This window comes from Nannobrachium achirus (genome assembly GCF_963921795.1).
Source record: "Nannobrachium achirus genome assembly, chromosome: 18".
Taxonomy (NCBI): domain Eukaryota; kingdom Metazoa; phylum Chordata; class Actinopteri; order Myctophiformes; family Myctophidae; genus Nannobrachium; species Nannobrachium achirus.
The window spans coordinates 52,800,584-52,827,081 of record NC_137825.1 but is presented as its reverse complement, the minus strand read 5'-3'; the positions used below and the strand labels follow the sequence as shown (position 1 = coordinate 52,827,081).

Below are 26,498 nucleotides of genomic sequence, written 5' to 3'. Positions count from 1 at the left end.
CCTGTGCCTTCCCCGACAGTTGTGCTTTAGTAGGCGGTGCAGGGCCTGTTCCCAGTCCTGGAGCAGGGGAAGGATCTGGACCTTCAGGGGCTGGTGGTACGAGACCCTCCGAGGTTGAGCCGGGAGACTCTGAGGCTGGAAGCGACGCAGGGGTTTCAGGGACCGGGGCAGGGGGTTCAGGGGCGGTATCAACCGTCGCAGGAGCTGGATTAGAATCTGGTGCATCTTTCGTCGGCTCTGACGGCGGTGCAGTGGCGGGATCTACGGCATGAGGATCCGAATCCGGAGCAGGATCTTGTGCCTGCTCTGAAGGGGGTGCAACGGCGGATTCCTCTGCAGGATCAGCATCTGGTGCAGGATCCTTCGCAGGCTCTGAAGGCGGCGCAGCCGTCTCGGCGGGAGCTGGCACCGGCTCCTCTATCTCTGGCTCATTGGGAGGCATGATCAACGACAAAGAGATATAAATATAATATAAATTGAACGTCTCAAAATTAAAGCTGCAGCGTGGCAACGCTCTCTGGGTGTTAAATAGCCCCGGTCCATGCTTTGGCCACCCCTCCCTTCGTGACAGGTCACACCTAATAAGGAAACAATGCACAATTCCCATGGCCGCTACGATATGACCCACTTACATTTGTCCGGCCTCTTTGAGTGCGTCATTTTGACCATCTGCAGCGTCCCCGCCGACTAGTGGGCACGTCTACTGACAGGTGTGTGTGGATGTGTGAATGTGGATGTTTCATATGTTTGGGTTTGGGTAAACAATGGAGGGGCTGTAGTAGACACATGCTGGGATGAACAACTTTCTTATTATAGGCACATGACAGGCATAAAAGTCCAGCTTCGTAAGGGCCACACCTCCCAACAACAACAACACACACACACACGCACGGATGCGCGTGCACCCACACAGGCACGCAAACACAAACGCGCACACACACACACACACACACACACACACACACACACACACACACACACACACACACACACACACACACACACACACACACACACACACACACACACACACAAAACCAAGTATATACTAGTATAAGTACTGTACTTAAGTACAATATTTTAGGTATTTGTACTTTACTCGAGTATTTCCAATTTCCAATACTTTTACTTCTACTCCACAACATCTGAGAGGCTAATATTGTACTTTTACTCCACTACATTTATTTGAAAACTTACGTATAGTTACTACTGTAGTTTGTAGATTTGGAATATTTCACAAAACATACATAATCCACATTACCCGTATTTGCATTTCGACCATTTGAAAGCCGGTCTACAAGGTCACACAATGCGACACGTGAGCTTGTAGATCTGCTATTTTCAAAAGATGTAGGTCTACATTTGAAAACTTGAAATGCGACATTCTGCACAACATTCTAACCCTAACCCTTTTACTTTTGGTACTTTAAGTACATTTCGATGGTGATACTTTTGTACCATTACCCAAGTAAACTTTGAATCTCCGGACTTTTGCTTGTAACAGAGTGACTTTTACTTAAATAAAACACTTGAGTACTTTTCCCACCACTGCACACACACATATCTCTGAAGCATGAAACCCTATAGTCCCTTTTCCACTGGCCCAACACCACTCCACTCCACACCACACTGCCCACTTGTGCCAGGTTTTCCACAAGAAGGACCTGGGTAGAGTGGTGTGAAAGTGGTACTAAACATGGTACTAAAAAGTATCCAATCTTTAAGTCTGAGCTAGGCCAAACAGGGCCAAACACATCATAATGACTGATCACTCACTGACTTTTCATTTAGACCACCTGGATATAGTTGTAATACATGATAATAGACTCTATTGTGTTATAACCACTATTATAATCTATTATAGTGTATTATAATTATCATAGTAATACATTCATACTTTATAGTTTATTATAATCACAGTTATAATCCATTATAGTGTATTATAATTTAGGATAGTTCTAATACAAATTTATATTGTATTATAAGCACAGTTAAAAGGGTCAATCGGTAGGGGTACTTTTGTGTAATGGAAAATGTAGATATTTTTATGTGGTGCGGTGTAGTGTGGTGTAGTGTGGTGTGGTGCTAAAGCTGCAGTCGAAAAGGGGCTTATGTTGCCCCACCTCCTGCCCCTCTGACATGCCACTGTACCCTGGGGCCAGACAAAGGTTTACTGTACTGTACTGTATGTTCTATGTATGTTCTTTGTATGATCCAGGGATGCACACATACACATGCACACATGGCCAACTTTGGACATGAGCCCACACAGAAGGATGTTGCAGGGTGTGGTCTGGGTACAGTAGAGTCTAATTTTAAAGGTCATGAAATGGATTAGGCCAGGGGTCTTCAACAGGGTGTCCGGGACCCCTAGGGGGTCCTCAGAGTCTCCCAGAGTCACTACAATCTTTGTGTAATAGAAACCTTTTTTTCTCCTTTTTTATATTAACCACTTGAATAGCGTCCATATTCTGAGAACTTTTGCCAAAAATAGCAGATCTACAAGCTCACAAGCTTCAGCGACGCGATGTTAATGAATCAATGTTAATTTAACCTAAGTGTTTACAAATGGAACCATTTTAGGGTTAGGGTCCATTTGGTTCCATTTGTACACTCTGAGTTACAGAGCCATAAGAGTCCATTTGGTTCCAAACTATATCATTTAGCGGTCCCCGGAAACCACTTTGAGAACCACTGCTGCACTGGATCAATCAGGTTCCACTGAAAACAGGTTTAAATTATAATAGAAGTAGGAGAGACGAGAATGAATAGTAATATACTGTATATTGTTTAGTTTTTCGTGCTCTAAATATTCAGAGAGTTAGGTAAAGTTACTGTCCTACCCAGTAAAGTTACTGTCCTACCCGGAATTCACCTCTGTCCTCTGCCCAGAGAATTTGCACAAGACAGAACCAATGAAAAATGTGTGAAGCCAATGAATGAGGAGGAAGACATAGAAGAATAAAAAATTATGGTAGATGAGGGGAGACATGATAAATTCACAAATGAAGCCAGGGCCAGGCCCAAGGCAGGGCAACTGATGAATAACGTATCAAGTACAATGGGCCTTGATAAAGACGTTTGCTTTAGCTCCCTTCTTTCTTGTAACAAAATGAGTATAGTTGGGGGTTTATTCAGAGTATTTATGTAGCCGTTTATTGTGTATTTTAACACACACACACACACACACACACACACACACACACACACACACACACACACACACACACACACACACACACACACACAGTTTAATTTATAGAATTTCCAAGATTGTATGTATTTATTATTGTCTCTGATAAGATAAGAATTATGATACATAATTCTGATTGGTGTATGAAGCTCATATGACCATATAAGGATTATATATTATGAACTGAACTCACAGTATAGAGACCACATTTTGTGGATACTGTAAAGCTCAGGCTAATAGATTACGGGTCATAGTAACTTTGGTTGCCCCGACTGTAATCATGTTTTGATATACTGTGATACTATGATATAAGTCACGAGTGGTGGAAAATTACCAACACTACGTGTCACTTTCTTCCTGTTACTTCCTTGTTATGATATGGGAACGAATCAATAAGTTCCACGACTTCTTACTGTCATAACTGTACTCTTTATATACATGTTAAACTTCCATTTTGGGAGAGAGAGAATGCTCGACCTACCGTTAGGGTGGGGAGAGATTTAGAACTGTCTGTCTACCTTGTCTGTCTCTCCTCAATACAGCAATTTAAATATAGTCCTTTGGCTCGTCTCTTCTTATTTTAACTATGGATTTAGAGATCCATAATTTATTTATTAATTGGTCCTTCGTTAGCCGCATACAGTTTGTCAACATTGGCCGACTGAGGGACGGAGTGTTCAGGCTGTTTAGCCATGGTTCACTCTCTCCCCCGGTGGAACAATGTTGCAACACGTATGAAAAAGTACCAGCCAGGATTTTATCTCTAATTGCTGTATTTTCAGACAAAGGATTTTATTTGACAACAGTGTTATGAGTTTTGGATTAATGTGGAACCGCGTAGACATCCAGGAGCAGCACCGGACCGTGACGAAAGGCTGGATTTTCCACCGATGCACCACCGCCCGGCTGCACCTCCTGGATTTCTGCGCATCGGCAAATTCCTAAGTTGATTAAGATAAGTACATATTTACTAAATCCCCGTAACGTGTCGTGTCTTTGAATTTTGAATTAACGATGTTAATGTTATGATAATTGATATGATTTGAGAATGATGTTCTCCCTCCGTCTGGAGGAGTCCGATAGCTCCTAATAACGTTTTGGTTTGACACGCGTCGTAAATTAACCCTTATCTGCTATAGATACTGAATGGTCGTAACTCGTAAAACTCTTTGTTTCTTCTTACAAAGTTTAAGGGTGTGTGTACAAACTCCCTATTCTATTTTTATCTATTTTCTCTGGTCTCTGCCTCTCATTGCCATGAGGAGAGACAAATATTTTCATACTTTAACTTTTTTCGGTACAGTTGTTTTTGTCATTATTTGTTTGTCTGGACCCTATGAAGGGTCATTATTTGTTTAATCCCCACTGTAGACCCAGGCAGAATCTCTGTATACCCAGTACAGTTGGATGTTATTTGTATTTGTAACTGGACCATATGAAATGGTCAGTATTTGTCAGTTTGTTAATGTTATCTGTTTATGTACCGATAATACTGTGTTTATTTGGGTCTCTCAGTTTCATGGCTTTGCGCCAAGCCATCGGAAAGTGAGGAACAATATTTTATCTTTAAGACTATGTTACTGACCAGTTCTGTTTTCTGTAATATTAAGTACTTTTAAGACGTTTTAAAATGTCTCTGAGAAATTAAAGTTAAGATTTAAGATTAAGAATAACTAACTAAAATTATTGATGCCTAAATTAATTTAAACTGTTGTAACTTTAAGATTTTAGAACCTCTCATAGGACTATGGGTGTGTATTATACTATAATTTCATTTATTTGATGAATGGATTCTGTGAGAATGAGTTTGCCGTAGGCTACTGTATGTGTGAGGGTGTGCACGGATTTTTGGGGAAGTGCGTGTGAGTGGTGTTCTGAGAGAGTGTGCGGGCATGCCGCCCCCCCCTCCCTCATCTTGTCAACCCCCCCCCCCCCCAAACTCTGTGTCTCTGACCCGGTATGAGAGTGCGTGCGTGCGTGCACTTGTGTGTGTGCGTGTGTGTCACCGTGTATGTGAGAAACCACCTGGAGCCTTCAAGGTCAGATGGTCTGTGTGTGAGAGAATTGTTTTGGGAACATGTCTCTGTTTAGACGTTCCTTTCTCCTATTTTTCGTCAACATTCTAATTGTTTTCTGTCTATGGTATTTTGTTTTGGTTCTATCCTGTCTTGTTATGAATACATTTACTGTTAAAACTCCATTACCCACAATCCCTTGGTTTTGGAACGTCATGTTCCCTGGTTACCATAACAACCAAATTAGACCCCATCGCTGGGAAGGACACAAGGTCCCTTTCTCGCACCTAGGGCGTATTACTTATCACAGACAGTTTCAAACTGTCCCTATCTCCCCTGTACCCACTGTACTGTACTGTAGTGCATGAATTAAAGATTTAAACAATTTAAATTATTTGATTTAACTTTTATGTCACAACTATAAGTTGTAACAGGAAGGGGAGTGTTTAATATATTTTAATTGTTTAATATATTTTAATTTTGATTTGATTTTAATTTATTTAATTTGGTTTTTCATTGATTTAAGATTTATTTGAAACTTAATTTGAAATATTTCTGTTTACATGGGCTGACGGTGAGAGAGGAGGACCGCAGTGTGGGGAAGGAGGAATCGGGTCAACTGAAGACAACCACGACTGAGATGGGGTGCAGACGAACCACGACCTGAGGCCCGGCCAGACCAGTGCACGAGCCAATCCACCGCAATCGGCACGAGTAAAATCGTGCCTTGTCGGTGAGTTTCTGTTGCACTGTTGAAGTATGCCATGTAGTAGTACAAACGCTACCTGAAGAACTAAATTGTTATGAACAAATGACTGGCCAAGGTTTCGTCCCCCGTAGGAAACTACCTGAGAAGAAAGAAGACGACCCAGACCCAGAAGAACCCACAGCTCCTGCGTCCTCCTCCACGCCGTCTCTCCACTGCCCCAACGTCAACGCCATCACCGTCATCATCGACTTTTTAATTAATCTTTTTTCATTTTTCATTCTTTAATTCTTTATTCAATTTTAATTCTGTCTTCATTCATCTGTAAAAAACGATGAAATGATGGGTGAAGTTTCTTTAACTTTAAGGATTTATTACAGTTCCTTTTTGAAAATTTGAATTTATAAATATTATTAAAGTCTTCATATTCATATTATTATTATTACCCTGATAAAATGTTTAATATGGAGGTCATATGAACCTCATACAAAAATTAAAAGGATAGATTGATAAGATAAGAATTATGATACATAATTCTGATTGGTGTATGAAGCTCATATGACCATATAAGGATTATATATTATGAACTGAACTCACAGTATAGAGACCACATTTTGTGGATACTGTAAAGCTCAGGCTAATAGATTACGGGTCATAGTAACTTTGGTTGCCCCGACTGTAATCATGTTTTGATATACTGTGATACTATGATATAAGTCACGAGTGGTGGAAAATTACCAACACTACGTGTCACTTTCTTCCTGTTACTTCCTTGTTATGATATGGGAACGAATCAATAAGTTCCACGACTTCTTACTGTCATAACTGTACTCTTTATATACATGTTAAACTTCCATTTTGGGAGAGAGAGAATTCTCGACCTGACCGCTATGGTTGGGGAAGAACTGTCTGTCTACCTTGTCTGTCTCTCCTCAATACAGCAATTTAAATATAGTCCTTTGGCTCGTCTCTTCTTATTTTAACTATGGATTTAGAGATCCATATTTTATTTATTAGTCTCCACCAGCCGAAGGCTGAGGGAGAGTATGTTTTCCCCTCCGTCCGTCCGTCCGTCCGTCCGTCCGTCCGTCCGTCCGTGCGTCCGTGCGTGCGTCCGTGCGTCCTCGCAGTTTGTGAGCAGCTAATCTCAGTCACCGTTGGCCCGATCGCTGCCAAACTGAGCACACACACTCCCTGGATGCCAATCTAGAACCTCTGCCCCACATTTTTCAAATCAGCCTCATGGTGGCGCTATAACAGGCCGATTTGTGTGGCCTGGTTGTTACCAGCTAATCTCCGGCGCCGTTAGCCCGATCGCTGCCAAACTGAGCACACACACTCCCTGGATGCTAATTCAGAACCTCTGCCCCACATTTTTTAAACCAGCCTCATGGTGGCGCTATAACAGGCCGATTTGTGTGGCCTGGTGGAGACCTGTGCTCGGAAGAGCACTGCTTCTAGTTTATTCATGAAATTACATACAAAATAGCCTACCATGAAAAATGAAATAATAATTAAGAACAAAAAACCAACAAGGTATTCATTAACTCGTGACCCATAAGAATCCCAGTTTTTTGGGAACCAGTGCTCTATAAGCTGCTGGGAAACCCAACATCATTTCCTTAATTACAGAATTTATTTGTCATCAGCTGCGGGCATCATTCTGTCAAGTGCACAGAGCAGTGGTCCAACAACCGTCCTCTGGGGTATGCTCCACTGTCAGCTGATACATGTTCATGGAGATGATGGTTGTCTAGAATGAAAAAATAAAAATATAATAACTTCCCCAAAAAATTTCTAATTATATTTAGAACAGGTACACATTATTGTGTATCATTATTTTATGCTTTAACCATTGAAAAATAGCAGATATACAAGCTCACAGCGCGGCACCAAGTGCAGCGCTGCAAGCTTGTAGATCTGCTATTTTTGAAAAATCGTGAAAATTTGAATTTTGACCCGATTCTAAAAGTGTCTTTTGAATCCTTCTAAGATTTTTTGAAAAACCTGTTTCTATGTCAGCAATCTGGCCAGCCATCTTCAAAGAAAAGGTCCTTTTCACTTAAATGGAGCTCAGTTAGTCCGTTCTTGAGAGACTACTATGTCAGTGGTTCTCAAACCTTTTCATGTGAAGGACCCCCAAAATGATATGTATTTGGCCACGGACCTGCATCTCAAAATATTTAGTTCCAGGGACCCCCCAGAAGCAAAATTTGAGTTACAAACGTTTCCTTTGAAAATACATATATTCAAAGATTTGCACTCATTTTCACGACTTTTTCAAAAATAGCAGATCTACAAGCTCGCAGCGGTCAAAACATTCAATAATTATAGGCCTAAATGGGTTAAAGAAACAGAATTCCTGAAACAGGATTGAACCTTCAAAGCTGCCTTTGGGTGCGATGGCACAAAAACAACGCTTAAAAAAAAAGCCAAACTAAATATTTTGGTGCTCTGTAGCGTCTCTGCCTTACAAATAACTCTTGAAATTGTTTTCTATCCACAGTATCATATCACTCTATGATGCATCATTATTTGGTCAATATCATGCAGCCTTACCTTTGGGAGACGTGACTTGGCTTAATCTTGGTCCAATCTAGGCTCTCCTCCTCTGGGGTATGCTCCACCATCAGCTCATACATTTGTATGGAGATTATGTCATGGTTGTCTGGAATGGAACAAAATAAAATAAAATAAAAAGAATAAAGACAATTGGACAAGATCAGGACTCTTTGCTGGGCACTTGGAATAAGTGGTTCCCAACATTTTTAAATCAAGATCCAAAAGAGAAATTAGACATTTGCCCGGGACCCAAACTAGTGAAAATAGCAGATCTACAAGTGTAGATGGGCTATTTTCACTACTTAATTATTATAATTGTTTAATTTGTGTACTTTCTTAGGTGTGTATGATTGATTTAAAAATATATCTGTTTTAGGAGGAGGGGAATATATATATACACATATAGCATATATATATATATGCACACACACACACACACACACACACACACACACACACACACACACACACACACACACACACACACACACACACACACACACACACACACACACACACACACACACACAAGCATTCATCCCCTACCAGAAAGATCTCCAGTGGCCGCTGAGGCACCAAAGAAATAACGAGTTGGCAGTAGGACGCCCCCGATGTTAATGCATTCCTTCCACTCATGCTTGTTGTCCACATCAACCATCACCTGCAGGAAGAGATGCACACACAACAAACTATCCATGGTGTGATCAAACAATCCTCCATGTGCCAAGTTGCGTTAGCCTGGGTACCATAGGCACCGATCCATTGAGATTCTATTTCCTCAACCAGCTTCAAGGGTTGGCCAATCAGGGTTGTATGCTTGGGGCACGTGGCTTCTGTAGGCTTGGGGCACGTGGTTTGGGGCAATGACGTAGAAATGAAAGCTCTTCCTGAAATCCCAGACTCTCTTCCCAAAACGAAGTGTGTGATAGAGGCTGGCAAAGCCAGGTAATTATTTAATAGTAATAATAAAGGCATTAACATTAATACGTTCAGTAGAATGTAATATTTACTAAATATTGATCACAATGTTGTCACCTCTTAAGCCCTATTTAAAGGTGATACACCATGCATTTAAAAAGTATTTATGTCATTTTGTTTATGTCCCAAAAACGTTTTTCAAAAGGTTTGAGGCTAAATTACCACTCCTGAATAGAGAGCCTCGATCTCATTTTTGAATGGCTCTCAGAGCATTTTCAGCTGCAGTACCACCTTTGGCCTGAACTGCGCCACCCCCCAAAATCTTTTTGAAAAAATCTGTTTTTGAAAAAAATATATTTTTGAAAAAAATAAAAAAATAAAATTGATTTTCTTTTCAAAAACGGCCGTCGATGACGTCATCGACGGCAGCAAATCTGGACAGCCTGTTTTGAGAACCCGTGGGATGCTTTTAACCTCCACCTTCCCAAAACCAGAGAAAGTACACAACGGTCTGAAATGGGACTTTGTGAGGATAGAAGGTGCTAGTGGGACCCCAAAAAAAGGTTTTAAAATAGGAAAAGTGAAATTTCATGGTGTATCACATTTAATACTAGTTCGTCAGAGTCGCACAGTGAAAATATCGCAACTTCGAAACACATCACAATTTGTCACGCGCTGATAGATCTTCTATGCCAGCTAGGGTAATGATAACAAGCCCAAAATAAGGACACAGGGTTAAAAGTAGTTTAACAAGGAAATGGGAAGCATACAGTAAGGCGTCTTTTGGAGTAGCGGATGGCAAGGTACGTGTCGTGCTTATTGTTCTGGATCTCTGCCGAGCAGCCTCCCAGCTCTGAAGAGCGGCCATCTTTACCGTGGTCGTATCCCACGGTGCCGTTGTTCACCATGGCTGAGATGTATGGAAAGGTTTGCTGGCAACATAAACAAAAGGGAGGCAGGGGCGTCACTAGGGGTAGGAAAGTGGGACTGAGTTACTAGGGTCCAAGGTGGTGAAGGGGCTTTAATTATTTTATACTTTAGCTATTGAAAAATAGCAGATATACAAGCTCACAGCGCGGCACCGAGTGCCGCGCTGCGAGCTTGTAGATCTGCTATTTTTGAAAAGTCGTGAAAATGTGTGCAAATCTTTGAATGTATGTATTTTTTAAGCGAACATTTGTAACTCAAATTTTGCTTCTGGGGGGTCCCTGGAACTCAATATTTTGAGCTCCACTGACATAGAAACATAGGTTTTTCAAAAAAACCTCAGAAGGATTTGAAATATTCAAAGATTTTCATGATTTTTCAAAAATAGCAGATCTACAAGCTTGCAGCGCGGCACTCGGTGCCGCGCTGTGAGCTTGTATATCTGCTATTTTTCAATAGTTAAAGCACAGGGGCCCGCAGTGAATCCTTGTACCCAGGGCCCAGAATTTGGTGTGACACCCCTGAGGGAGGGGTCACAGTATTACATTATTTTCCCAACATGGAAATATTATCAGTAAATGTTGTGAATACATATGTTACAGTTTGTTTGAGGTACTAGTAAGATTGGGGTTGGAGCGCGTGTTTTAGTTCACCTCATGGACAGTCCCTGGAAGAAGCCCATGTCTCAGTGGTAGAGCATTTGACTGCATTGGTCCCACGTCTCATTGTTCCTCCATTGTTCCCATTAGTCCTACACTGGTGAATGCTAACCTGGTGAATGCTACTATGCCTAAACCTAACCTCAGTAAAACTATGCCTAAACCTAAACCTATCCCTAACCTCAGTCAAATTTTTCCTAGTTCCCATGAAAAAGGCACCGCTTGCTCCACCTTGTGCCCAAAAACGAGCACTTCTGGTCTCAATCATACTGAATCTCAAAACAACTGACATATACATTAAAGTAGTAGTTCACCCCCAAAATGCCTTTTTTTCTATTGATTACTCATGCCATGGAGAGTAGAGTTCAATAATATTTTTTGGTTTTTGTCACATTCCTAAGACAAAAATTTGATTTGAGTAAATTTACCCCCATTGATTCCGGATGGTGACCCGTTTCGAAACGGGTCACCATCCGGAACGAATGGGGGTACATTTATTGTTATCAATTTTTTGTCTTAGGAATGCGACAAAAAACTAAAAATATTATTGAACTCTAGTCTCCATGGCGTGACTAATCAATAGAAAAAAAGTCATTTTGGGGGTGAACTACTCCTTTAAGGCAAATCAATAAAGCAGATGTAAACAATCAAATATATGTTGACTACAGTCTGTCTTTGCCATGCTCAATAACGTTTTGGTTTAAAATGAAATGTATTCATTTTATGAAAGGAACAAGTATCAAAAAGGGATACTTTTTGCCCACTGGCATAAAATAAAGACCCCTGAAACAGTCAAGAGTGTCAGAAATAAAACATTGAGGGAAAATTGGTGCATTCAAATAGGTCATGAGCGAAAACCTGCGTCGGTGTTGTCATCATTCGAATAAGTGTCTATAAATACGGCCAGCCAATGGAACAGGGCATTGTTGGAAAACACAGGCCCCTCATAGAAACAAGTGGGTCATTGGCTTCTCTAACGCACATGTGCACGCACGCACACACACACACACACACACACACACACACACACACACACACACACACACACACACACACACACACACACACACACACACACACACACACACACACACACACACACACACACCCCCCTTGGCCCATTGAGGTCATTGCGGAAGGTGTCCAAAAACACAGCCAGGCCAACAAAATGATCTTGGCTTCCAAACACTGGGCCTAAGATAGGAGAGGCACAGGTGGAGTGAGACATGAACAGACACATTGGAATTAGTTACTGTACCTGGTCAACAGCAGCATGATATGCAAGGGCTGGAATGGATGAAATGAACATAATATGACATACAGTATATTGTACATCAGAGATTCTCACATTTTTACTTTCAAGGGCCCCCTTTTTTATATGCATTAGGCCACGGAACCCCATTTCATACAAATATTTTTTTCTGAGACCACAAAGTACACTGTAAAAATCTTAAAGTTCATTTAAATCTGGAGTGTACAAATGGTAGACAAATAGGCCTTTGGTTACATTTGTACAGCATTACAGACCCGTAAGGGTACGTTTGCTTCCTAACTTCCTATCAAAATAACCTTGCTGGGGCACCCTGGAATCATCTCAAGAATGAGAATCAGTGCTGCACTAGACATGGAGAGCAAAGTTTGAAGATGAAGTGCATAGGATGCAAACCATTAGTGAAATATGCCCAGGCACTCATCTTGCTTGTTAAATCCTTTCATATGTGACATTTCTGTTTCTGAAATGTACAGGTGGCTAGCCAGCCGGCGTTACACGTCATCAAGCTCATGTCACTATGACTCAGCCATAACCATATACTCCATTTCCCAGTGCAGCGTATACAAAGACTACAAATGGAGTGTCTACCTCAATGTGTCGTCATAGCATCAGGCGCATAAACAAATCAGTCAGCTCCATATATGGTATCAAAAGGGGGCATGCCCATGTTTTGGCATGTGACATGAATAACAGATACAAATATCTCCATATATGGGCATTATCGGTCGGATCAGTGGTGCATCAAGAACTCTAGATGTGAGGACGAACCTCTAGTAATTTTTATATCCTTTGGAAAGAAGTGTTTTTTAACAATACCAGTTAAGAACTCATTACTAGTTCTAACCTTTGATGAACAAAGACGTCAGTATTTAACTACAGCTGCAATGTTGCTAGTAATACTTTTTGAATGAGACTGTGGAGGCAACATGGCTGCCAATGAAACCTACAATGTCCTGTCCAGTCAAAGCCTATGAGTATTGCAGCTTTACCTGGATACAGTCTGTCTTTTGTGTACCAGATGGCAATGCCATCACCGTGCAGGTTCTGATTTCCTGAACCATGGATTTTGAAGTGCACGTGCATCTCCCAGTCCTTAAGGTAAGAAGGCTGTGTGGGAAGAGGAAATAAAATACTTGACTGTAAAAAAAATAAAAAATAAACTAAAAACAATCACACCTCATTAAATCATCATTATCAGGTGGAAATCCCACATGATCCCCACATGATTTTGAGGGGTGGTCCCCATGATGACAGTGAAGTGACAATTTAAGGACTTTCATTTCAAGACCCTTTTTAATGCCTAAAAAAGGCCATTTCTGCATCAAAAGTAATGAACAAACTACTATAGAAAATGGTCAAAATTGGACAAAATTGACAAATAATATAAGACAATCTACAATGTTTTACAAGCTATAATGAATTAGGCATGCCGGGGTTAATGTGGCATAAAACAACCAGGAGTTATTAAAATGTTGTACGTTATTATATTATGGGTGAAATAATACCCTCAATAAAGAGTGTCCTGCTTACCTGCTTGTTCCAGATGGAGCCCCGTTTACCACTCTCATCGGGAGTCAGACGGACATGGTTACTGGTTACTAAAGTATCTCCCCCCAAGTTCCATGGGAACAGACCTAGGCCTACCCATAAAACACAAAACCAAAGATGAATGAGCAAAACTGTGTCGAATGTTACAGTGTAGGCCTACTCAACTCAAGTAATAACGTGGGCACACAATGCATGCACATTATTCAAATTTTGACTCTGACCGCTTTGGCTTTGAGCACGTCACTTGGAAACTTTGCTTGCTTTTTGCACTGACCAAAGGATGCTTTTGTTTGGCACTGCATTGATAAGTAGTACTATAAGTAGCCTATTCCTATTTGTGATGTGATGAGACAGTTATGTAGCATTGACTGTTCTAGACATTTGTGTTTTAGTTTTTTACCTACAGTACGTTTACAACTGCTCTGACTGTATTGTTTGATGTGTCTTCTTTTTTCTTTGCTTCGTTTTTCCCCCCGCTGTACACAACAGTAGTCTACTTTTTTCTATTCATACTTTACTGTAACTTTGTAACCCTCACTGCTGTGCCACCTCTGGGCGACTGATTTTCCCTCTTGGGATAAAAGCAGGCTTGCCAACACTCCTGGATTGGGCAGGAGTCTCCTGGATTTTGCCCATCTCCTGCCATGCTCCTGGATTGGCATTTCTCCTAAATTTCTAACAAACTCCCAAAATTCACCAGAACACAGGAAATGACATCTACCATGTTAGATGCTCTGGGCCAGAGCATCAGCTGCACTGACGCTCTGACAGACCCGTCACTAAATGACTAGACCGGGATTTCTCAGCCCCTACGAGCGAGTCAAATAAACTAAACTACTTCATTACTCACCAAACCAAGGTAGTTTTGCGTTGTTGAAAGTCTATTCTCTGTGGTGGGAGACCTCTCAGCACCCTACCCACTCTGTAAAATACATTATCTTTGTGATGAAATAAAACGCTTCCAACTCGACCGCCACTTATTTCCGGGTTGTGAACAGTTGTGTCTGCGGTGGCCGCTGGGTGGCTCGAGGTGGGTGCGTTTTATTTCATGACAAAAATAATGTATTTTACAGAGTGGGTGGGGTGCTGAGTGGTTTCCCACCGCAGAGAATAGACTTTCAACAACGCAAAACTACCTTTGGTTTGGTGAGTAGTGAGGTAGTTTAGTTTATTTTGACTCAAGTTGAGCGCTCGTAGGGGCTGAGAAATCCCGGTCTAGTCATTTAGCGACGGGTCTGTCAGAGTGTCAGTGCTGCTGATGCTCTGGACCAGAGCTAGAGGACCCCCAGACCCCACGCTTGGGGGGTATGGGCAAGATGGAAGATCATAGAGATATTCACTTAAGTAATGACTTAAAGATGAGAAGTCATTATTAAAGAGGTCTTACTTTCCTTCAGTCGTCAGATTGAACAGCTACATTTGGCATTTTAAGGCTGAAATTGTACCCATGCTAGTAAAGCAAGCCTGATAAAAGTATCAAACATGCAAACATTTCAACAGAACACAGGAAAATATATATCTGTTAAAAGGTTTGGGGGGGAGGACCCCCAGATCCCTGTTGTGGAGTTCCGTGGAGTTTTAATTATTCTGAATTGCAACCATTTGTTTTGCAGGAAAAACATTCATTGGGCTAAAAACAGCTTTTCACAGTTGTATGGGTTCCATTTTTAGCCCAAGGAATGTTTTTTTGTGCTAAACAAATGCTTGCAATGGATTCAGAATAATTAAAAACACCTAGACCCCTCACATTCCACTTAAAGAAATGTTTTTTGGGAGTCATTTTCTCCCTTAGTACTAGTGCCTAGTGTATAAGTGAATGAGACCCAGAATTACCCTAGCTGTCAAAGACTCCTAGGGATTTTGAATTTCAATCTTTGTTAGATATGTTACTAGACACCTTTATGAACACATTGGTGAAGAAATCGTTTGGTAACACATTTTTGACAGGTATTCTGATAGTATTCCCTGACTATAAGCAAGAAGACAGAGAACACAATAAACATATGAGAGAAGCAGGCAGGTTAGCTTCCAGACTAGCCACCCTACCTTGATATGGCTTCGTCAGAGAATACTCTCGACGTTTCAGATGTTCGGCATTTCCGTCTATAATGTCACACCGCACGCAACTAAACTGATATATAAGGAAAAGCAGTGTAGTGCCGAGATATGTAGAAAGGCCTCCCATTCTGATCAAACTGCCTTGGGATGAAGATGTCACATGATCATCTGTTTTAGTTAGGCCTAGGCCTATTTCAAGGGCAACGACCCCAGTCTTCAATCAATCAAGCAAGGTTAATTATCGACGCCCATTGAAAGTCTTCAACCAATCAATCAATCAATCAATCAATCAATCAATCAATCAATCAATCAATCAATCAATCAATCAAAGTTAATTATCCCTGCCAAAAAAACTTTTTTCTCCTTTTTCAACAACTTGAACCCTGGTGTCCTTATTCTGAGAACTTTAGCCAAAAATAGCAGATCTACAAGCTCACAACTCACGCTCCAAGGTAGTTTTGCGTTGTTGAAAGTCTATTCTCTGTGGTGGGAGACCTCTCAGCACCCTACCCACTCTGTAAAATACATTATCTTTGTCATGAAATAAAACGCTTCCAACTCGTCCGCCACTTATTTCCGGGTTGTGAACAGTTGTGTCTACGGTGGCCGCTGAGTGGCTCGAGGTGGGTGCGTTTTATTTCATGACAAAGATAATGTATTTTACAGAGTGGGTGGGGTGCTGAGTGGTTTCCCACCGCAGAGAATAGACTTTCAACAACGCAAAACTACCTTTGGTTTGGTGAGTAGTGAGGTAGTTTAGTTTATTTTGACTCAAGTTGAGCGCTCGTAGGGGCTGAGAAATCCCGGTCTAGTCATTTAGCGACGGGTCTGTCAGAGTGTCAGTGCTGCTGATGCTCTGGACCAGAGCTAGAGGACCCCCAGACCCCACGCTTGGGGGGTATGGGCAAGATGGAAGATCATAGAGATATTCACTTAAGTAATGACTTAAAGATGAGAAGTCATTATTAAAGAGGTCTTACTTTCCTTCAGTCGTCAGATTGTACAGCTACATTTGGCATTTTAAGGCTGAAATTGTACCCATGCTAGTAAAGCAAGCCTGATAAAAGTATCAAACGTGCAAACATTTCAACAGAACACAGGAAAATATATATCTGTTAAAAGGTTTGGGGGGGAGGACCCCCAGATCCCTGTTGTGGAGTTCCGTGGAGTTTTAATTATTCTGAATTGCAACCATTTGTTTTGCAGGAAAAACATTCATTGGGCTAAAAACAGCTTTTCACAGTTGTATGGGTTCCATTTTTAGCCCAAGGAATGTTTTTTTGTGCTAAACAAATGCTTGCAATGGATTCAGAATAATTAAAAACACCTAGACCCCTCACATTCCACTTAAAGAAGATTTTTTTGGGAGTCATTTTCTCCCTTAGTACTAGTGCCTAGTGTATAAGTGAATGAGACCCAGAATTACCCTAGCTGTCAAAGACTCCTAGGGATTTTGAATTTCAATCTTTGTTAGATATGTTACTAGACACCTTTATGAACACATTGGTGAAGAAATCGTTTGGTAACACATTTTTGACAGGTATTCTGATAGTATTCCCTGACTATAAGCAAGAAGACAGAGAACACAATAAACATATGAGAGAAGCAGGCAGGTTAGCTTCCAGACTAGCCACCCTACCTTGATATGGCTTCGTCAGAGAATACTCTCGACGTTTCAGATGTTCGGCATTTCCGTCAATAATGTCACACCGCACGCAACTAAACTGATATATAAGGAAAAGCAGTGTAGTGCCGAGATATGTAGAAAGGCCTCCCATTCTGATCAAACTGCCTTGGGATGAAGATGTCACATGATCATCTGTTTTAGTTAGGCCTAGGCCTATTTCAAGGGCAACGACCCCAGTCTTCAATCAATCAAGCAAGGTTAATTATCGATGCCCATTGAAAGTCTTCAACCAATCAATCAATCAATCAATCAATCAATCAATCAATCAATCAATCAATCAATCAAAGTTAATTATCCCTGCCAAAAAAACTTTTTTCTCCTTTTTTATATGAACAACTTGAACCCTGGTGTCCTTATTCTGAGAACTTTAGCCAAAAATAGCAGATCTACAAGCTCACAACTCACGCTGCAAGGCGTTGTGGCACGCTGCGAGGTGTTGTGAGCTCGTCTATTTTTGGCAAAGAGGTTTGGTGTAGAGGCGGAAAAGAGCAGACTAAGTAGGCCTACATAGTGAAAGGTCAACTTTATTAAGTATTGACAGTTCAAGTGGTTACATTTCTGAGAACACAAATTGACATGAATCCAAAATACACTGATGATTGTGCTATCAAACAATGAAACTATATGGAATCTATGATAAGGTTGTGGGGGTCCCTGCTTCATCTCTCTCAATGTTGACAAGGTGAGCTTCTCTACACTCTGAGAAATGATTCTGCGGCCGAGTATATGGCACTATTAGAAAAAGTTATATTTACTCAATAAAATCACTGAATATCATGTATGTGATTGTTTGAGTAGGTCACACCAAACGAAATGAGTAAAAATCCAACTGTTCGTTTTGAGTTAGATGTACATATATTATTTGAGTTAATTTCGTGAGAATAAATTAGTATTTGACCAACTGATTTTATTCATGAATTATACTCAATTTGTTTTGGTAATTTTCCTTCATAATATTTGAGTATGGAGTACTTATATGGATCAATTTAAAAAGACCCGTAATTATTATTCATTCCAACTAAATAATCTTTCATCTCTCACAACAACCTAAACAATTGAGTAGATATGACTAAGATTCAAAATTGTACACAAGGGTTCATGGGAAAAAAGGGTTCATGGGAAAATTCTACTGGAACATTCTGTCAACAAACAGCAGCAGCAGCAGCACACATCTTTTTCAACAAGAGACCTGGAGAGTGTTTGCAAATATTGGTAAGTAGATTTACTGTATCTTTGTGCATATAGGCTACACAAATGTATTGGGTATAACTTGTGTTCTTTACAAAGGTTTGCAGCTAGTTAAGGTCACAGTGAGGGTAATGTGCAAGCCCTCTAGTCATGACTTTTTGCATTTATTACAAGCTATGCACAGCTGCATACAATGGTGTGTACAATGAAGATAAAATGCACAGGTAGGCCTACATATTATCTACATGTATCTATTATGGTGTTCAATGAGGATTACATGTGTAAAAAACTTGGAAAAAGTATGAAGTAAATAAGCAACATGATTATACAGTATTCCTTGATTTTGGTTTGGCCAAGTAATTATTGGAATCATAAATTGACTAAGCCTCACATGGTGTCAGTTATTTGAATTATTATCTTTTTTTTCTTCTTCAGAAATGCTCAAATGAACAATTTACAAGCTCAAGCTTGTGAGCTGTAGATCAGCTATATCCACTATTTTTGAATATTTTGAAGTATACAATTATTATTATTAACTATATCCCTGTAAAATTGGGTTGCAGATATTAAGCATTAGATGACATCAAGGAGAGTTGGCCTGCCTTGTTAGATGTTTACAGAAATGGTTACAGAAATTAGACCTGAATGTGACAGACATCTTGTCATTGTAGTTAACCACTTGTATACCCTAGCATCCCTATCCTGGGGGAAAATACCAGATCTATAATCTCACGTCTTCTTTTTTACTCTCTTCCCCTCATCTCTGTCTTCCAGGTTAGTGCAAAGTTCAGGATGATCACCACACTGCTCTTGAGCCAAAATGTATGGCAATGTTGGACTTCTATACCCCCAAACTACTGTCCATGTTCCAGTCCAAGAAGGGCAGTTTGGGCACAATTGAGTATTCTACTTCAGGTATGAAACTTTCATTTACTCTAACTGCTTTAATTATATTTCACCTGGCTAATGACAATAATTACTACATTAATTTATGCTAAACTCATCTTTATCCCCTGCAACTCTCTCTCCTGATTATTCATTTCTAAATGTATGTCTTAATAGCTACTAAGTCTCCCAGCTTCCGTTGCTAAAACTGGGTTGTGGAAACAATTGTATTGCCAAAGTTTATGTTAGTTTATGAAAGTGCAGTCATACTTTTTCTTTATTGTTCAAATAATTATGTTTCTATTCTGCAGAGAGGAATCCCCAATCAACGAACACGAGAGGTCATTATCCGATGTCTCGTCGACCATCTGGAAGAAGATAGTGTCAAGATTAAGGACTTTCAAGTTAGTAAAATAAATGTTTTGACGTTTTAATGTCATCGTGGATGAGACCATCACATGCAAAGGACAGCATAGTGATGTCCAGAGAAGGTTGTGACATTGGCTGAATGGCTGTTGCATCCGTTGCATGTCTGGTCCAACTGATTCAAGATTATGCCCAGGGCTGCATGTGTGGAGACAGCTAGGATTGCTCAATGTGTGTCTGTGTGTCTTGTAACATTTAGCCTTAAAGTGAGCTCTAAACAATTATCTTCACAATGTGTGCAGGAAGGAAGCTGCTGGTGCACCTGTCAGAGTAGACGAGAAGTTGACAGAGGAGGTGATGATGAAGAAGAAGATGAAGATCTACCTGCTGCAGAACCAAGAGGACTCAATGAATGAACCTACTGATGTAGGTATTGTGATTAAGGGCATCACTGCCCTCAACAATCTTGGGGATCTGCTGCTATCTGTTGGGACAGTTCTATGCCTTTAATCTAAGATACCCCAAGAACCTCAGATATGGTCTTGAGATGTTCCAAAAAGTACTAGTTGAGTTGGATCCCGGACACCTTTCAGCCGAAGTTCAGAGACTGAAAAAATGTCTGCTTGCCGACTACTGTTCAGCAAGATGCTCTCAGAACGTGGGTATAACCTACTGAAAGTGGATTTATTGTCAAAACTGCATTTTTGCAATGGTATGTGTTGCTGATAGTAATTAGTTAATGTAAAGTGTTTGTTTCTGGTGCATTCAAGTCATAATGCAAACAGGTCAGTTTAGCATATAGACATTACACGTGTGCATAGTCAATATGTTTAAATGTTGAGCTACTGTAAATGCTTATTTATTATTTCATATTCCAAGTTGTGATTTCCTTTCATGCCAAATGGCCTCTGACTGTCTTCTATTTTGTGGTTATGACTTACTGTTTATTTGATGGGCTCATTGTTCTTATGGTGCATAATGTTTGACAGACTGCTTACTTACAGTACGCACAGTTCAATTAGAGGTACTTATATACAGTATTGTGAACACACACTGCTATTTAGTAAACAGAACATTTTAAAAGTGTCAGGGATACCCCTTTCCTGATCATTATCTTTAATGATATTGTTTTTGCAGGCATTGTTGCATGTCATTTACATACTAAAGTATGTTGAATGTTCATACTTGATGTGGTGTTACACTGGTCAAAATGAGTTGATTAAAATAAAAACATAATTATTTGCATAATTATTTCATGTGTATTCATTTGACATCATGTACTCCTGGAGTAAAAGGTAAAGTAAATGAAAGGGGTAAAATGGTACTAAATTAATTAAATCAATAAAAGTAAATGAATAGAGTAAATGTGACATATTTGTTTTGTTAAATCATACTCTAATATTCAATTAGATCTACTTAATATTTCAATTTATTTACTTGTAGTCTTTTGTGGCATTGACTGAATAATTTAATTATATCTACTCAATTTCTTTAGGTCATTGTACTCAATTTTAGTTGTTAATAAGTACGTAAAAGTTTTGGTTACTTTTACTCAAATTAATTGATTATTATCTACCTGATTTCATAACAGTAATATTTACTCAATATTTTTGAGTGTAAAAATGTTTCACCAATAAAATTGAGTAGAGCCTAGTTTTTGTTCTGAGAGTGTATGTGAAGTATATCCAGAGAGAGTGTTGCATTTGTTTTGGAGTTGTGACCACACCAACACATTTTGGAAAGATGTATCTCGTTTTATTGTTGATAATATCGACCCTGACTTTCATCTTTATGGGCAGAATGTGCTGTTTGGCTTTGATAGTAATTGTAACAATATTAGACATGAGGTAGGCCTATAATGAATATAATACCAATTCTGGCCAAATTTCACATCCATAAGTCTAAATTTAGTCATTATTCCGGACAAATTTCACATCCATAAGTCTAAATTTAGTCATTCTAAGCAATTATTCTGGACAAATTTCACATCCATAAGTCTAAATTTAGTCATTCTAAGCCATTATTTAAGTTATTTGAGATTGAAGCCAAGCAAGTAGACTACATTCAAACAATTCGTGACTCAAAAAATAAGAAGACTGAAAAAAATATTCTTTTGTGTTCACATTTGAATATTTTCGATTAGTAATTAATCCCCCCTGGCTATGATTATTTTTGGTATTGATGTATTAATAACTTGCTGTACTGTACTGTAGGCCTACTGTACTGTACTGTATTGTCTGTTTCTTATTGTCTTGACTTGTAGGACATGACGTTTACTTTGAATAAATATTTTAAAAAAATGATGAAGTACTTCCTTGTTGGCCATGTAGACTACAGTATGAGTACTGTATGCTAGGTTATCTAACCTATTATCAATTATCATTTACCGTCACCAGTTGGGGTGCCACTGCAAAGGCCTGAGCATAACTTGTTTATTGGATTCCTTGACACAGAAAACAGGATGATTGTATATATTTAATCTCTTCTAGGAGCCAAGTTAATTCTGGGGATCTGGGGTGTGTTTCTGTGTATTTACCAGAAGGTGGCACTGTCTAACATTACAAGAGAGGATGTTTGGTGAATGAACGTGGGAACGTTCCCATTGGTTCTGCGTTGCTAGATCCCGCCCACCGTGCCGTTTCCTTACCGCTGATTGGCCTGCGTCACCGTAGTGCTCACGCGGCGGGAACAAACGGTTACACACGGAAGTGTATGCATGTTTCTTCTGTAGCACAAGAGCAAAATCACTAGCCTAGTAAACTGACTCTCACTGGTGTCGTGTATTCACCGTCCATCACAACAGACCCATGCATCTTTCTTTTTGAGAATTCGTCGTCGAAAAGTGGTCGTTTCTACATCTACTGTAAGCTATGCTTGTTGTTTTTTTTGTTGTCTATGGTTGTAGCAGCTGCACAGCGTTTGTTTATTCTCCTTTACCCTCTGAAATGACGCCCTTGTTCGACACCGTAGTTTGAAATTGAACGAACGAGCTCTTGGAACTCACGTTGACGGGTTACTATTTTATTTATTAAACCATTGTTTCTCTTAACATTTCCATGTCAAGGTGTTTGGACACGGGACGAAGTCAACGAAGCCCTTTGTTCAGTTCCAGGGGAGCAGGGAGAGGGATCCACATAAGAAAAGGTTTGTCAGGAGGCAACTTTATCTTTATGTCGATAAACTATACTTTTTCTGTGTTGGGAGTTTGGAAGCTGCGTTGTGTGCAATTTTTGAAAACCGGTTGGTACGCAAGACGTCGAGTTATTAATTTACAAATGAGCACTTCCAAACTCAATAACTTAATAAAAACTCACAGAAACATGACCAGTGGTGGAAAAAGGACTCACACTCAAAAATAGCTTTTTCTTTATTTATTTATTTTCTCAGAGGGGGCTGTGGGCAGGTCAGAAACCCATCGTCTTGTGACATCATCGATTGCCAATCCAGCTTATAGAAACTGCTGGCTTTCTATTCCTGAAAAGTTGCAATTTTAAAGTGGAAGCCATTGTTCTTGCGATAATAAAAATCTAAATATTTTTTTCAAAAATATTTATTATTATTATTTTTTTTGGAAAATGATGATGTCACAAGACGATGGATTCTGAACTTCCCACAGCTCTCCTAGGGGACTTGGACTGAGTAGAAAAAAATTGTGATATTTTATCATGAACATTAGTGAGGACCTATTATATGAAGACAGGTTGAAAAGTGGTGAACTACTCCTTTAAGTAAAAGTATCAATACTGGAATGTAGAAATACTCTGTTACAAGTAAAAGTCCGGAATTCAAAATGTACTTGACTTGTAAATGTGTGACAATATTGGCATCAAAATGTGCTTTCATTTCCCAAAGCAGCTTTGTAGCTTGTAGCCTAAATGTCAAGCGCCAGATCATAAAACAGGGCTAAAGTGGTTAATGGATGTTTTGTAATATTATAATTTATAGCTGCAAAGTAACTAGCAGCTAAAGTTTTCAAATAAATGTAGTGGAGTAGAAGTAATAGTATTGGACATTGGAAATACTCAAGTAAAGTACAAATACCTTCAAATTGTACTTAAGTACATGTACTTTATAGTTACTTTACACCACTGAACATGACAATGGATTATTGTTAAACAAAGTCTTGACAGAGAGAGTACAAGCTAGCCTTAGATTAAGACTGTTGTAGATGTATTTACGTTTTCAATCTATACAAGCAATCAAATGTTTAATGTATTGTACCTCCCCTCCCCCCTCTCTCTCATTCCAACACATACCTTGTTTGTTCACTGAACTCTTTGGGGAAGTTAATACATGAGGCTACATCTAGATCTCCCACCCTATAACTGAAAGTGATGTAAACACACAGCATCTAAAGTAACTGTAGAGCCTCCTCTGGGTTTACAGAAAGAAGACGGATAAAGGTGATGCCTAGTCCAGCGGACAGCGAGATGGATCCACACATCAATGGCATCTCTAGCCAACTAGAGAAGTAAGTACTGAATAATTTAACCACTTAAAGCACTATGTAACATTCCTGTTCTACCCTGGATTTGAACCCGCCTATGTGCTGTGAGCTAATGGAGCATGCCTGCTTGCTCAGGGGATAAATTGAATCTTGACCATTAGGTAGGAATTCGTGTAGATAGGTCTAGATAGGTGTAGCATACCATCTTCTATTCATTAGCCACAAGCACTTAACGTAAATCTTATTTTGTGATATGCACTCTATACAATTTTATTGATCTAAAAAGCACAAGGGGCAGTATGAGCTGTCATCGACTATATTTGATGCACAGTTTTAGATTCCTCAATTAATTGCGACCGTTAGGTCGCAAGTTACTATGAAAAGCTCCACCGGCTGTCCCTCAGTCTGTCCGTCACGTCACACTTTTGCCCCATCTCCGGCACCGTTGCCCCTCTCGATGCCAAACTTTGCACACACACACACACACTCCTTGGATGGCAACTCGCAACCTCCACCCCTCATTTCTCACATGGCCCTCTTCTAGCACCACCATGAGGCAGATTTTTGGACACAGCTCCTACAGAATTTGGCCTAAAATCACACAAAGTGGTACACAGTATCTCTAAAGTCATGTCATCAACATGGATCTGTCCCATTTCCCATATACCCTCCTGATTGGCTATGATTGTCTTCTAAAGTTTATTTATGCGACCTAGCAGTCACTTATCTCCCGATTAGGTAGTCTTACTGGTGTATAATATATGCACTGTGATCATAAAATGTCTTATTTTCCTGAAATGATTAAGGATTATTATTTTACATGAGTCGCAATCATTCAAAGACTGTTTATTGAAACACTTGTCCACTCGTATCTCATTGACTTAAGTACATTCCTTCAAAAATGTGTCTGATCATGTTCTTACCTTCTTTAAAGACTTTAAAGAAAATCTCAGGGATTCAACAGTTTTCAGAATCAGATGGTTCTTTGTGTTCAGCTGTATTACTGACATTGTACTGTTTTTCTTTGTTTTGACAGGTCATTGTCTCTGGACTCTGATGTGAAAATGGAGGCCTATAATCGGTAGCTATGAAATAAATGTACATTTCTGACCTAGAAATAAATACCTGACCTAATTTAGAAGTTGATACTGAAGACTAGAACCCAACTGATCCCAGAGTTTTGGAGAGTCCTAGTCTAGACCAAACAGGTAGACCATGCACCTAATCAGTAGAAAACTTGTCTAAAACCTAAAAATCCTATCTATATCTTCATGTATGGTCATTGAGGGAAGGGGAGTGTTACAGTAGTGCTATGGGTTTAGGTGGAGTCTGAAGAGGTGAGTCTTCAGTCCACGGCGGAAGCAAGGGAGTGAGTCTGCAGTTCTAAGTGTGACAGGGAGTTTGTTCCACAGTATATACAAGCATGTGTGTTGCGAATTGCGATACACTCTGAGTTTGTATCTGAAATATTTGAAAGTTTTTGGAAAATTGGAAATGTATGCGCTATGCGGCCTATAACGTGCCCAAATTCAGGGACGCCAGGTTGAAAGGGCGGTTAACATGTCTAAAAAATCACACCCGTGTGAACTGAGCGGTGGTTCTCCCCCCCCCCCGCCCCCCCCCGTGTGTGTGTGTGTGTGTGTGTGTGTGTGTGTGTGTGTGTGTGGCCTGGACAACAGCGCCCCTCCCTTAACATGTGTGGTCTGAAAAGGTACTACACAGGCTTGAGGCTACATACAGACCCACCCACCCACCCACATACAAACAAACTAACTAACAAACAAACATACCTACACACACGGCCACGCTATGGAGACGGTGTGACCACCGCTCAAAAACAGTATGTGTGTGCACGCGCATGTGTGATGGGTCTCAGCTTTTGTCATGTAAAAAGGAAAGCATGCTGGTGAATAGATGATGCATATTTAATATGCCAGTTTGTTGACCAAAACTGATGAAAAATTTGCTACCTTTTTTCACTGACAAACTAAATAGAAACATAGCTACGACTAAGACAATATATATTGAAAATTTCGTCCATAAATGAAAATGTCAGTTCTACAAGC

At 40.0% G+C, this 26,498-nt stretch overlaps 2 protein-coding genes across 2 annotated transcripts in view; one reads left to right on the top strand and one right to left on the bottom strand.

The window, feature by feature from the left end:
- Positions 1–26,498, top strand: part of kansl1a (KAT8 regulatory NSL complex subunit 1a) — a 249,505-nt gene that overhangs the window by 154,503 nt on the left and 68,504 nt on the right. The gene's annotated exons all lie outside the window — the stretch shown is intronic.
- LOC308303822 (vesicular integral-membrane protein VIP36-like) lies at positions 8,470–15,986 on the bottom strand (the record flags this gene model as incomplete). Its single annotated transcript, XM_080748320.1, has 7 exons — positions 8,470–8,582; positions 9,023–9,137; positions 10,165–10,326; positions 12,089–12,174; positions 13,243–13,360; positions 13,784–13,893; positions 15,848–15,986. 7 exons carry the CDS (start codon positions 15,984–15,986, stop codon positions 8,470–8,472), a joined length of 843 nt encoding a protein of 280 aa, XP_080604446.1.